Consider the following 13,471-nt stretch of genomic DNA (forward strand, 5'->3'; position numbering starts at 1 on the left):
AATATATAACTTTAATGCAATTCGTATTAAAGCTCCATTGTCATACTTTAAAGATCTTGATAAAATAATACTTCATTTTATATGGAATCAGAAAAAACCTCGAATAGCCAAAACATTACTGAGCAATAAAAACAAAGCAGGAGGAATCATGCTACCAGACCTGAGACTGTACTATAAATCCATAGTGATCAAAACAGCATGGTACTGGCACAAAAGCAGAGAAGTAGATGTCTGGAACAGAATAGAGAACCAAGAGATGAATCCAGCTACTTACCGCTATTTGATCTTTGACAAGCCAATTAAAAACATTCAGTGGGGAAAAGATTCCCTATTTAACAAATGGTGCTGGGTAAACTGGCTGGCAACCTGTAGAAGATTGAAACTGGACCCACACCTTTCACCATTAACTAAGATAGACTCTCACTGGATAAAAGATTTAAACTTAAGACATGAAACTATAAAAATACTTGAAGAAAGTGCAGGGAAAACTCTTGAAGGAATTGGCCTGGGTGAATATTTTATGAGGAGGACTCCCCAGGCAATTGAAGCAGTATCAAAAATACACTACTGGGACCTGATCAAACTAAAAAGCTTCTGCACAGCCAAGAACATAGTGAGTAAAGCAAGCAGACAGCCCTCAGAATGGGAGAAAATATTTGCAGGTTATACCTCCAATAAAGGTCTAATAACCAGAATCCACAGAGAACTCAAACGTATAAATAAGAAAAGAACACGTGACCCCATCTCAGGGTGGGCAAGGGACTTGAAGAGAAACTTGTCTAAAGAAGACCGACGCAAGATCTACAAACACATGAAAAAAAGCTCATCATCCTTAATCATCAGAGAAATGCAAATCAAAACTACTCTGAGATATCACCTAACCCCAGTAAGAGTAGCCCACATAACAAAATCCCAAAACCAGAAATGTTGGCATGGATGTGGAGGAAAGGGCACACTTCTACACTACTGGTGGGAATGCCCACTAATACGTTCCTTCTGGAAGGATGTTTGGAGAATACTTAGAGACCTAAAAATAGACCTGCCATTCGATCCTATAATTCCTTTACTAGGTTTATGCCCAGAAGACCAAAAGTCACAATATAACAAAGACATCTGTACCAGAATGTTTATTGCAGCCCAATTCATAATTGCTAAGTCATGGAAGAAGCCCAAGTGCCCATCGACCCATGAATGGACTAGCAAATTGTGGTACATGTATACCATGGAATACTATGCAGCCTTAAAGAAAGATGGAGACTTTACCTCTTTCATGTTTACATGGATGGAGCTGGAACATATTCTTCTTAGCAAAGTATCTCAGGAATGGAAGAAAAAGTATCCAATGTACTCAGCCCTACTATGAAGCTAAATTATAGCTTTCACATGAAGGCTATAACCCAACTACAGCACAAGACTATGGGGAAAGGGCCAAGGAAGGGGAAGGGAGGGGGGAGGTTTTGGTGGACGGAGGTAATGGGTGGGGCCACATCTAGGGTGCATCTTAGAATGGGTACAGGCGATTGCACTAGTGTACACAGCTATGATTTAACAATAATAAAAAAAAGGGATGGATTTGGAACATTATTTTATTAGAATACCAGTGACCATCCCTACCCTATTGCCCTAACTCCCACCTGTGTTTGCTTGCTGGGAATTAATCAGGAGTAAGATACATTGCTATTTTGTTATTTTATATCCTTATTTTAAATATGCCTAATTTCTAGCACATTTATGGTTTTTATAACTCAATAATTTTTAGACACCCAATAAATTTTTATTAAATGAGTGAATGATAAAAGCAGTGGACATAACTGGATATATTAAAACAGCACAGGGCCATATGAGCCCGTAGAGCTTCCTCAATGTTTATTATTTGAAAGATCAAGATTAAAAATTAATTTGATATTTTCTTTTGCTCAAATGGTATGTAATAGTCTTGGGGACCAGTCTGTATACATTAAAGAATGTATTTCATTAACATGTCCCAGTGAGGCATTTAACTGTTGAATGTTGACACAGGGAAAAAAAAAAAAAACAGTGATAAACCAACTACTCAGGGCTGTGTTAAGGCTACTGGACTTTAACTCCTTGATTGGAGGTAATACTACAGCAGAGAGCTGACCTGCAAGATGTATCATTGAGATCAAAGGCTATAAAAGTTATTTGCCTTTTAAAAAGTCAATTCCACACTGAATGTCATAGTTTGCAACTTTCACCTGGCAGATACAACATGGATTCACGGAATCTGTCTTGGTTTCTGTTCTTTAACATTCTTCTTGTGATTTCTGGCATGGTAAGAAAACAATTAGAAAAATTTGGGGCAATTGATACTTGTTAAAGGACAATTATTTGTTCTTTTTAAATATAAATTTCAAAACGTTAATCTCAAATGAGTTTTTCTTTTTGGAGAGGAGGCAGGGAGGGTATGAAAAGTAGCCCTACCAGAGAGAGAAATAGAGATGTTCACATAGGTTATATCTTTCAGTTTTATTGTTATGTAACTAGTTTTCTTTTGATAGGATAGAAAATGGGAATTTTGACAATCGTTTCATTTTTATAGCTGAATGAAATGCAGATTGCTATCACAGTAACTTGAGACATGAATGAATGTCACAGGCAGAGTCAGTACTTACAAAGTTTGGTAATGTGGGGTTTCTCTTCTGCTTCTTCAGCAATTTAGAATAATCTTTCTATAATTTGGACGAATGTTTTTTAATAGGTACTTCGTATCACAAACCAACCTAAGGTTTAAATGAAGTTGCAAATTTGTGATTTTAAGATAACGGTGATATCAAACTAATATTTTATAAATAGGAACTAGAACATTCTGAGCCAAAGATACCATTTAATATGTGTTAAAGTTGCAATTAGGAACAAATTCTTGCTAACTCTATTGTGTAGGTGCCCTGGCCTCCCCTGCGAGTGTGTGTCTCTGTGTGATTAGAATATGGAACAACCAAGGCACTTACGAATGCAAAACATGATAATAACCAACCAGCTATTTCATTCCCACCTTTTGTTAAAATCAACTTCAAATGATTCCAGTATTTAAATATGTAAGCTGTATTGAATAAAATCATACTTTACACTTTGTGACAATTCATTATAGTTTACAAAGTACTTTCACATCGTGTTATGTAACTGTCACAACAGCAAAGCATGTAGTGACATATTTTACAGACAGTCTGAGTACCTGAAAGGTGACCTGCATTATTCTTAGATGATGGACCAGTAACAACTCACTTAGTTCCATGAGCTTTTTTACTGGATTATAGTGACTAAAATATTTCTCAGCTTAATGTGTTTTTTCCTATTGGGCATATCAGAGTTACACTGGTCATTTGAGAAGAAGCTGTTTTTTAGGGAAACAATTTTAATCACAAAATTTACCTAGTTTTCTTAAATATTTGGTTTTATCTTTGAAGATAGAATTTGAGAGAAATATGAAAGTAAAGCATGATTAATGAGGTCTCTAATAAAATGTATTTTTTAAGGATTGTTGTAAATTATAATAATATTTCAACGTTGGGGATAAATTATCAGGTCTTTTTTACCCCCCGATGCTTTATTTTAATTATATTAGATCTTTCAAATATTGTTGAATGAACTTTTTAAAAAAATATAATGTATAAAGTGAACACTTATTTGAGGCTAGAATCTTATGTTCTGCCTTTTTTATTTGCTTTACTTTCAAATCATTCAATAGGCAGTTTCGTTTTTGATATGAAATGAGAAGAGCCTTTGGTGAAAAAGTCATCTTAGACTTCAATTTAGCTGTCTTGAACACATGCCAGAAAGTAATCCATAATATTAATGAAAAAGTAAGCAAACAACAAATGGCTAGACCTAAATTGAAACCAAGAAGACCATTTATACCTTGGGCATAATAATAATGTATTTTCTTTAATGTGTTTTTTCCCCAGCCAACCCCAGACAACTTCGGTGAGTTTACTTTGTAGGGTTTTTTTCTGGGCTATAGAGAGCCTAGGATATATTTAATGACACGAATAATATAATTATATATGCACAATTGATGCATAATTGCATTGAACTTTGATCTAACATTAGATTCTTTTGATTTATTGGAGTACATTTTATTGCCATGTTCCAGTGTCCATATGCCCAGCAGAAAAACAGCTGGTTGTATAGGAGAAACCAAACATAGTCACTGAAACATAGATATCCAATAAATCCTTGCTATTATTGATTTTTGTATTTTTTCTAATAACACAGACAACTGTTATTCAGTTGCAGCCTTGGAGATATGGCTATGTCATCTATCCCTTTACCACTTATAAGTATCATTCAAATTCCACTTAAGAATTTTGCACGTGAGTTCCAAGATATACTAGTAACAAATCATGTACACATGTGCTAGATGAGGCTGATTTGACCAAATTTAAACATGTTTTTTCTATTTAATCTAATCATCTAGTCTTGTCTTCCGAATCAAGCTCAAAAATATATGAAGTTACCAATTTTTTATTTCTGAAGTCATCTGACATTCAAGGAATGTGGGTAGGGCAGAGGACATATGTAAAAGTCCTTTAACTTCTAAACAGGCTCCTGGGAAGTTCTCAATCAATCGATCGATGTATGTTGAATCAGAATCTAGTAGTCATTTAGTCAAGACAAAATAAACTTCGTTAGTTCTGATTATGTAAAGATTTTCTCCTTTTAAAAAAGTAATGTTCAATGTGTTTTTTTCTTTGTTATTTCAGTCAAAGATATAGACGGTGGAATTGACCGGGATATATTTGATATCAATGAAGGTTTGTGGATTTTTTTAAAAACACCATCTTAAGTGGAGAATTTGAATATAATATGCTAACATGAATCTTGATCTTTACTCTTAGATTTGGGACTAGATCTTTTTGAGGGTGATATCAGACTTGATGGGGTGAGTTGAAACTGTGCAAGAAATGATCTTCTATTAATCACTGCAAGATATAGAGTAACTGATGATTATTGGACAGCACGGGTTTTGTAAAGCCCAACCATCCCTAAGGGCCCAGAATCATGGTGACGTATTTATTCAACGAATACGTTGTACTTGAAGGGCTGCATATAACATGTTTCATTACCCAGATTTTTGTGTGGTCAAAGCTACTGTAACTCATCACATATGTGTTAATCTTATTGATCTGATTTATTTTCATTATTGGAGCAATATGAAATTTTTATTTTAAAATAGAATTTCACAGATTCAATCTAATTGAAGTAAAAGTAAACTAAATTTGTTAACATCTTCAATGAATCATACTTTTTACTATAAGAAATAGATTTTGTGACTTCTACTCTGACCTCAGCTAAGAAGAGTGTTGCCAAGTAGAGGTCTTCCCAAACCTATTCATAAACACTACTGATTCTTATCTAAACATCCTGACACATGAGCGAATGTAGGTAACTTACATGTACATTTAGAGAAACTTAAGAAGTTGCCATCATAAGTTTAAAGACAAGGTATAATTTATTGTATATCAGATTTGAAAAGATTTCAAAACTTACTATGCTTTTTGGTGATGATAGAAACTAGATGCTTGTTTAAGAATGTGTTTAAAGGCTGGATATGGTTGCTCGTGCCTGTAATTCTAGCACTCTGAGAGGCAAACTCCTTGCGCTTAGGAGTTTGAGACCAGTCTGAGCAAGAGCAAGACCCTATTGCTACAAAGAAAAGAAAAATTAGCCAAGTGTGGTGGAGCATGCCTGTAGTCTCAGCAGCTTGGGAGGCTGAGCCAGGAGGATCATTTGAGTGTAGGAGTTTGAGGTTGCTGTGAGCTATGATGACACCACTGCTCTCTAGCCAGTGGAACAGAACAAGACTCTGTTTCAAAAAAAAGTGTTTGTAGTATATTATATTAAGAAGTGTATAAAACAGAAGAAGAGAAGACAATTTGATAAGATCCATCTAATTTAAAAAACATATACTTTTTGACTTAGAAATTCTCCACTACACCTTTTCCTGCAAAATTCTGCTCTTCCCTCAGACACACTCCTGAGTCACTCCCTTACTTCCTGTGTGGTAAGCACTGACATCCCTCACAGCCCAGCTGAGAGCTTCCCATCAGTGAACAGAGCTGCAGTGTCCAGGGCTCAGTCTCCTGGGTCTGCAGTGCGCAGTCTGCCTCTCCATCTCAGCTTGGGCCAGGCCTCCAAATGCATCTGTATGCCGGTGACTCCAGAGGCAGAGCTCTAGTTCCGTCTTTCCCCTGCTCTCCAGACTGGTCTATCCAAGTGCCCATTAGCCAGCTCTACCTGAATGTCAAAGACATCTCAAATCTAAGGTGTCCTCTTGCCAGGCGAACTATGATCTTCACCCCAAACCATTCCTCTTCCACGCTCCCCTCTTTGTAAAGTCACCCGCACTCCCTCTCTCCACTGGATAAATAAAATCTTTTGGACTCTCCTTTGCTTTCGTCCTTCCCTCTCTCCCCACCCAATCTGTTGTTTCTGTCTCCAGAATATGCCCCAAACCATCCACTTTTTTTCATCACCCTAATTCAAGTCCCATTATCTCTTGCCTGGCTTTTCCCTTTAGTCTCCTGATCTGTTGTTCCATTTCAAATATTGTCCTGCTGTAATCTTTTTGCCCTGTACCTGCCTTCATCCCTGATAACAAAGTCATCTTTTAAGCACGCAATGATGCCACTTTACCTCCTGACTTGAAACTCCTCCTCAGCTTCCTATTGAGTTTAGAATCTCCTCTGGATTTAGCTCTAGCCCTCAAGGCCCTGCGTGACTGAACTGCCTTCCTCTCCTCCCATTTCCTGTCCTCTCATCCCATCCATTTGCTCTTCTAACTCAGACTATGGCCTCAACCCATGCACAAAACATACCAAGCACATTCCCTCCTCAGAACCAGAGTAACTTCTCTTCCCTCTGCTGAAACCACCTTTCCTGGGCCCTGTTGACCTTGGCCTTTTCCTGTTTCCCTTTCAGTGCCATCCCTTCAGAGAGGCCTCCCTTGACCAGTTTATCCCCTTGCCCTTTATTTCTGTCCACATCTCTTTTTCATTTCCTCCGCAACTATTACATTTATCCTATTTCAACTTATTTGTTCTCTTTCATACTGTCTGTCCCTCCCCCCATTAGATATCAGTTCCAAGAAGGTAGAGACCTTGGTAGTTTTGTTATGAAGGAATCCTGATTTTCTAGAACAATATTCCATTTTTCTTTTTTTGAGATAGAGTCTCGCTTTGTCACCCCCTGATAAAGTGCTGTGGTGTCATAGCTCACAGCAACCTCAAACTCTTGGGCTCAAGTGATTCTCCTGCCTCATCCTTCTGAGTAGCTGGGACCACAGGCACCTGCCACAATGCCTGGCTATTTTTAGAGATGAGGTCTCACTCCCTGGCTTTGGCTGGTCTCAAACTCCTGAATTCAAGCAATCCACCTACCTTAGCTTCCCAGAGTGCTGGGATTACAGGTGTGAGCCACCGGGCCCAATATTCTATTTGTTGACTGAATTAATACCCTAATACAATATTATTCTTTTTCTATTATAAAATTTAAAACCTTTTAAAAGTTTTGAAAACTTTGTTCCTGCTCATATGTGACTTTTTCTGGTATTTTAAGGTTCAGATTATTGAGGTTTTTGCTATCACTTGCTTCTTACATATTTTTAATCTTTAGGGTATGAAACTAACCTATACATCTACCTCTATTTATAGTTCAGTTTTCCCACAATTTTTTTATATGATACTTGGAAGCTTTGCTATATATGTAGTGGGATAAAAGTAAAGATGCATACACATACACACACCATTTGTTTGGACTTGATGGGAGAGCTTTAAATGATTTATTTCAAGATTAACTACTGATTGTTTCATAAGTTTTTGCTTACTCCATTTAACTAGCTCTTTTGCATTTATTTTTGACAGGCACAAGTGAGAAATTCCATCATTGGAGAAAATTACAGATGGCCTCATACCATTCCTTATGTTCTAGAAGATAGCTTGGGTTCGTATGTGCCTAACTACACCTTTTCCTGCAAAATTCTGCTCTTCCCTCAGACACACTCCTGAGTCACTCCCTTACGTATATTCCTGACAGAGTCAGATCACAGTGTGTCCAAGTGGGGGCTTGCATGGTCTTTATGATCTTGTTTGTTCCATTGTGTGGCCATATACATTTAGTTTTAAAAGATAAGATGAACAATGAAAAGAACCTAAATGATCCTGTCTAAAATATTTGCTGTATTTTGAATAATATAGGATTAATTCAACCAGTATTTATGGAGAGATCGTTCTGTACTGGACACTGGAGACAAAGGCTCATTGCTTTTTGGCCTTTTGGCTATGAGCAAGTTAGTGATGGAGAGTTAGTCTTCATTTTAAAGCAGCGGTTTCCCATATGTGCAGATTTTACATATGGGAGAAACATAAAACTGCCAACTAAACAAAACTTTGGGCCAGGCACGGTGGCTCACGCCTGTATTCCTAGCACTTTGGGAGGCCAAGGTGGGTGGATTGTCTGAGCTCAGGAGTTCAAGACCAGCCTGCGCATGAGAGAGACCCTGTCGGTATTAAAAATAGAAAAACTAGCTGTGCACTGTGTCAGGCACCTGTCGTCCCAGCTACTTGGGAGGCTGAGGCAAGAGGATCACTTGAGCCCAGGAGTTTGAGGTTGCTGTGAGCTATGATGCCATGGGACTCTACCCAGGGTGATGGAGTGAGACTCTGTCTCAAAAAATAAAAATAAAAAATAAAGAGCTCTGGGAGCACATTAGAGGGCATTTAACTCACACTAGAGATAGAAGCATGTGAGTTAGGGAGCAGATGACACTGTACAGCAGGGCTGCCGGGAAGGTTGTATGGGAAGAGGGACAAGTGGGGCCGACATCAAGTTTGCATTCTGCTTAGCAGGAGGGATTCATTTCAGCACTGTGCTTGAAGGTGCTGCTCACCCTCCTGGCCGGCCAGCACTGCAGCCTCTGCTCAGGTGCAGCGCCTCCTCCTCCCTGGCACAAAGGTGCCATGTGCTGAGCACTGCCTCTGATAGCAAGCGAAGGGTGGTTTAGGCACATGGACCACTATGCACAAAGGTATGGAGATGGGAGAAAAGCTTTAGCTGGCCTTTAAATTGGGAGGGGAGAGCTAAGGAAGTTGAGCAGGTAGGCAGCCCCAGATTGGAAAGAGCTCGTGTTTTTTCCCAGGTTAAGGACATGTTGTATATACTGATGGCAGCATGGAGCCACTCAAAATTTTACTGTAGAAGTAAGACTTATTATCATTGCATTTTTGAATAGTCACTTTGGCTGCAGAGTAGATCTGTTATGAGTGGAGTAAAAAGAAAGTAGAGAGATGAGTTAGAAGGCTGCTGGGGAAATCCAAGGAACAAAGAGATTTTGAACCAAGACTCTCTCAGTGGGGATAGACACGAGCGGATATATCTACTAGAGGTTTAAAAAGCAATTGTTAGGCAAACACTTTCAATCTACTCGTGTACTACACAAACCATTCATACTGTTTTTAAAAGAAAAATATCACTCTATTATTAAAACAAACAAAAGTTCTGTCTGAAGATATATATATATTATTTTAACCATCTAAAAATAAAACAATTCAATTAAAAAAAGAAGAAGCAATTGTTAGATTTGGTGATCGATTGCAAGAGGTCAGAAAGAAGGTGGGTCTAGGTAAAGAGATGCTGGTAACCAGGATTGGGTCCTAGGTAACTGGGGGATGGTCATGTCTTCAACAAGAATGGGGAATAGATCTTTAAAGGGGTGAGAGAGAGAAGTGTGGTGGAAATTAGTCTGTGGTGTATAGAATTTGACATGCATCAGGGTCACATGGAGGAGATATCTAATAAAGTGTTGGTATATGACTTGGCTATTTAAGACAGAGAAATATTTGGGAGTTGTTAGGATGTAAGAGATGGTTGAAACCATAGCTATGAACGAACATTTCACATATAACAGCTACTTCATGGATAACTGGATCTTGTTGAATAAACCTAGAAGATTGTATTAGATCTTTGAGATTTCAGACTTCAGAAACTTAATTGTCAGAGTTAAGTTCATGACTAAGAATAGAACTCAGTCTGGGACTGAGATTATTTGGAATTGGTATAAGAGAAAGATCTGATCTGATAGAAGTTATTGAGAAGAGAGGATTGGCCAGAAACTTAGATGAAAAAGCAGGAGGACGGTGGAGAAAGCCAAGGTAGGAGCAGTTAACAGGATTAGAAACTAGAAAGAGATCTGGAATATGAGGAGCAACAGATGTTCATTAACTTTTGGAATCAGGGGAACTTGAAAGATTATAAATGCATTTTTTAAATTCAGTCTTTCAATTAACAGATTTAAAGTACTTTTGTTTTTAAATTTTTTATATATTTCTTTTAAAAAATTCCTTCTTCTAAGTGTGTTCCATGAAAGATGAGTGAACTCTAATTTGACTGTATCTCTTAGGTTATTTGTAACCAAAGCCGTCCTAACTTTATGATCTCCACTTACACGTTTTTGACATATTAACAATAAAGATATAAACAACCTGGAAATGCTTTGAGGACAGGAGCTATTTTTCATTTTGAAAATTAGAGGCTTAACATAGTCTCTGGCATATTATAGGCAGTTAAATATTTATTAAATTTGTTCATAAACATGTATATAAATGAAACATGTTAGGTAAAATATTCAGCCTATGAGGTCAGACAATTAAGTTTACCAACTCGACCTAGACAAAGCGTTACATCCCTCATTGATGAACATCACTACGGTCACCTTTGAAGTACTTCCCTTGGCCATCTGGTAACTGCAGTGACATTCAGCCCTGAGGCATGTAATACTTTCTCTGGGATGACTTCAGAAACATGATTGTCAGATTTCAGACATCTTACATACAAACTGTGCATATTTTTACACAATTATGTTTTAACTTTTTTATTCTACTTAAAGTGATTGCACTTTTCCACATATATAATCTTTATAATCGGCTTACACTTCAAATTCATAAAGACCAATTTTTTCGATTATGTGATTTTGATTCTTTCTTATTTAGAAAATATTTTACTTCAGTGTAACATTGTAGAATTCAACTTACTTTCTATGTCCAAAAAAGAGAATATTTCCTCACATTTTTGAAACTTAAACCATCTTTAAATGACTCAGGCTAATAAAATTACTAAGCAAGTCCACTTTTTTTTTTTTTTTTTGAGGCAGAATCTTATTCTGTTGTCTCAGATTAGAGTGCTGTGGTCTCAGCCTAGCTCATAACAACCTTAAACTCCTGGGTTCAAGTGATCCTTCTGCGTCAGCCTCCTGAGTAACTGGGACTACAGGTGCTCACCACAATGCCTGGCAAATTTTTCTATTTTTTGTAGAGACAGGGTCTTACTGTTGGTCAGGCTAGTCTCAAACTCCTGAGCTTAAGTGATCCTCCTACCTCGGCCTTCCTAAGTGCTGGGATTACAGGCATGAACCATTGCAGCTGTCCTAAGCAAGGCTATTCTTACACATAGCAAAAATAATTACCTAGGAAGGGTTTTCTGGAAGGCCAGACTATGTCATTCTACCAGTAGGACTTTCATCTTTGGTCTTAAATTAAATGTTATCTGTCTGATAGATGTAACGTCCCTGAAAGGGGTAACACCTGAAGCAGCCATTGATAGCCTCCAGTGAATAAGTTACATTGATAGCCTCCAGTGACTAAGTAACATTGATAGCCTCCAGTGAATAAGTTACATTGATAGCCTCCAGTGAATAAGTTATTCATCCTTTGCCTGAATACCAAATTTAGGGGGAGAAAAGGTTGTGGGGAGGAGGGGTAAATGAGATGGGGATTAAAATGAAGAGGAAGGTGCTAGAACCCTGAAGGGACAGACAAGGGCAAACAGTCCTGAGCAGTTGCTTGCGAAAGTCCTAGGATTGTCAAGGATTTGCTTCAGCCTTTGGAGTTTAGGGATTTATATGACGTGATCCCAAATGGAACTATCTGCATCTATGATACAAAGTTAATTAAGGCCCTTGGTAAATAAAGGCACGTGGCCAATGAAGATCTTATCTTAGTAGAGGGCTATACTGTTTATAAAATTTATTTATAACACATTAAAAAATATGTTCCCTTATTTAACCCATGAACTACCATGTGAGTTGTATTTAAATTATGCTGATTTTGGCCCAGGGGCTTCACAAAGCATATGTAACTCACATTACTTGACTAACCTTGACCTAATATATAAAACACTGCAGCCCCTAGGAAAGAAATTTTTTTCCTAGTGTAGCAAATTCTCAGAACAATTTGATGCAGGGTAGAAGCTATCTTCCTTAACCTTTGGTAAAAGGTCTAGACTAGCATCCTTTTTTTACATTCTGTTTCAAAACACTGATGTGGTAGCTAGGATCATCACCCCTTATTTTAAGGAAGTGTTGCATTTGAAATAATGATCCAAATGTGATATTTATGGACACAGAACATTTTGAATGTTAAAGCCATATAATGTAGTCACTAAAATGGCAAAGACGATACTTAATGATGAAAAAATAATTTAATGATATATTAATTTGTGAAAAAATAGTTCAAAAAATAGTATGTAGACTATGATTTTATTTCTTATGAAGATACTTATATGTTATGTATGTATAAGCAGAAAGCAAGAGGTGATTGATTATTCCTGAGTGATAGATAGGATTTTACATTTCCTTCTTTTTGTTTATATACATTTTCTAACTTTTTAAATGATGAATGTGTGTTACTTGTGTGCCATGGCAAAAGGCTGAACTCTAACGGGCATGTGTGCCTCTTATGACTCATGGATTTTAGGGTCTTCTCTATGAGAATCCTGTTCCTGATATTCTCAGACCTGTCTAGACGGAGCCATTCCAAGTAACCTCCCTTGAACGGTTACCCAACAGTTACTTGGGAAAGGAAGAAGGAAATAACACTTGACCAACGCCCATTGTACTGGAAACGTCATCTTTACTTTCTCGTTATCCTCACAATATCCCTGCCAAGTTTATTTTATATCCTCACTTAACTGATCATAACATCAAAGTTCCAAAGGTCAACTTAATTGGCAGAGATTAGGTGCGAGTGTCAAAGGTGGGTGAGGACTGGGAAGAACTCAGGTGTATTTAGCTCCAAAGTCTAAGCACGTTCCATTCTGCTGTGTCATCTCCCACCTCCTGGCAGGCCACCATCTTTCATTGACTGAGATGCATTTATGCCGGCCTCTCCAGATGCATCTGACCTCTTCCTTCAGTCACCCTCAAGCTTCTTTTCCTGAGTGCCTTGTTGCTTTCACGCCTCTGCCTTTCTTGAGCTCCACATCTACTCAGCCCATTAGCGTCACTGTTATCTCCAAAGCATTGATTCTTAACCCTATTTTGGACCCTGGACTCACTTGTAAATGTCATGAAGCTCTCCTTAGAAAATGCGCTTTCATATTCAGATAGAGATATAGATACATATATAGTTGGCATGCTATTTCATAGTATTCATAGATTCTCCCACCTCAAGGTCTCATGTTA

General features: G+C 37.7%; 1 protein-coding gene across 1 annotated transcript in view; it reads left to right on the top strand.

The window, feature by feature from the left end:
* Positions 1-2,186: 2,186 nt before the first annotated feature.
* The window catches only part of MEP1B (meprin A subunit beta), a 29,757-nt gene continuing 18,472 nt past the window's right edge, over positions 2,187-13,471 (top strand). Inside the window, exons 1-5 of the mRNA XM_053571841.1 lie at positions 2,187-2,293; positions 3,924-3,942; positions 4,722-4,772; positions 4,857-4,900; positions 7,881-7,959. Of these exons, the coding sequence (XP_053427816.1) occupies positions 2,231-2,293; positions 3,924-3,942; positions 4,722-4,772; positions 4,857-4,900; positions 7,881-7,959 (256 nt within the window). The 5' untranslated portion in view covers positions 2,187-2,230. The remainder of the gene's footprint in view (positions 2,294-3,923; positions 3,943-4,721; positions 4,773-4,856; positions 4,901-7,880; positions 7,960-13,471) is intronic.

This window comes from Nycticebus coucang, chromosome 19 (genome assembly GCF_027406575.1).
Source record: "Nycticebus coucang isolate mNycCou1 chromosome 19, mNycCou1.pri, whole genome shotgun sequence".
NCBI classification, from domain to species: domain Eukaryota; kingdom Metazoa; phylum Chordata; class Mammalia; order Primates; family Lorisidae; genus Nycticebus; species Nycticebus coucang.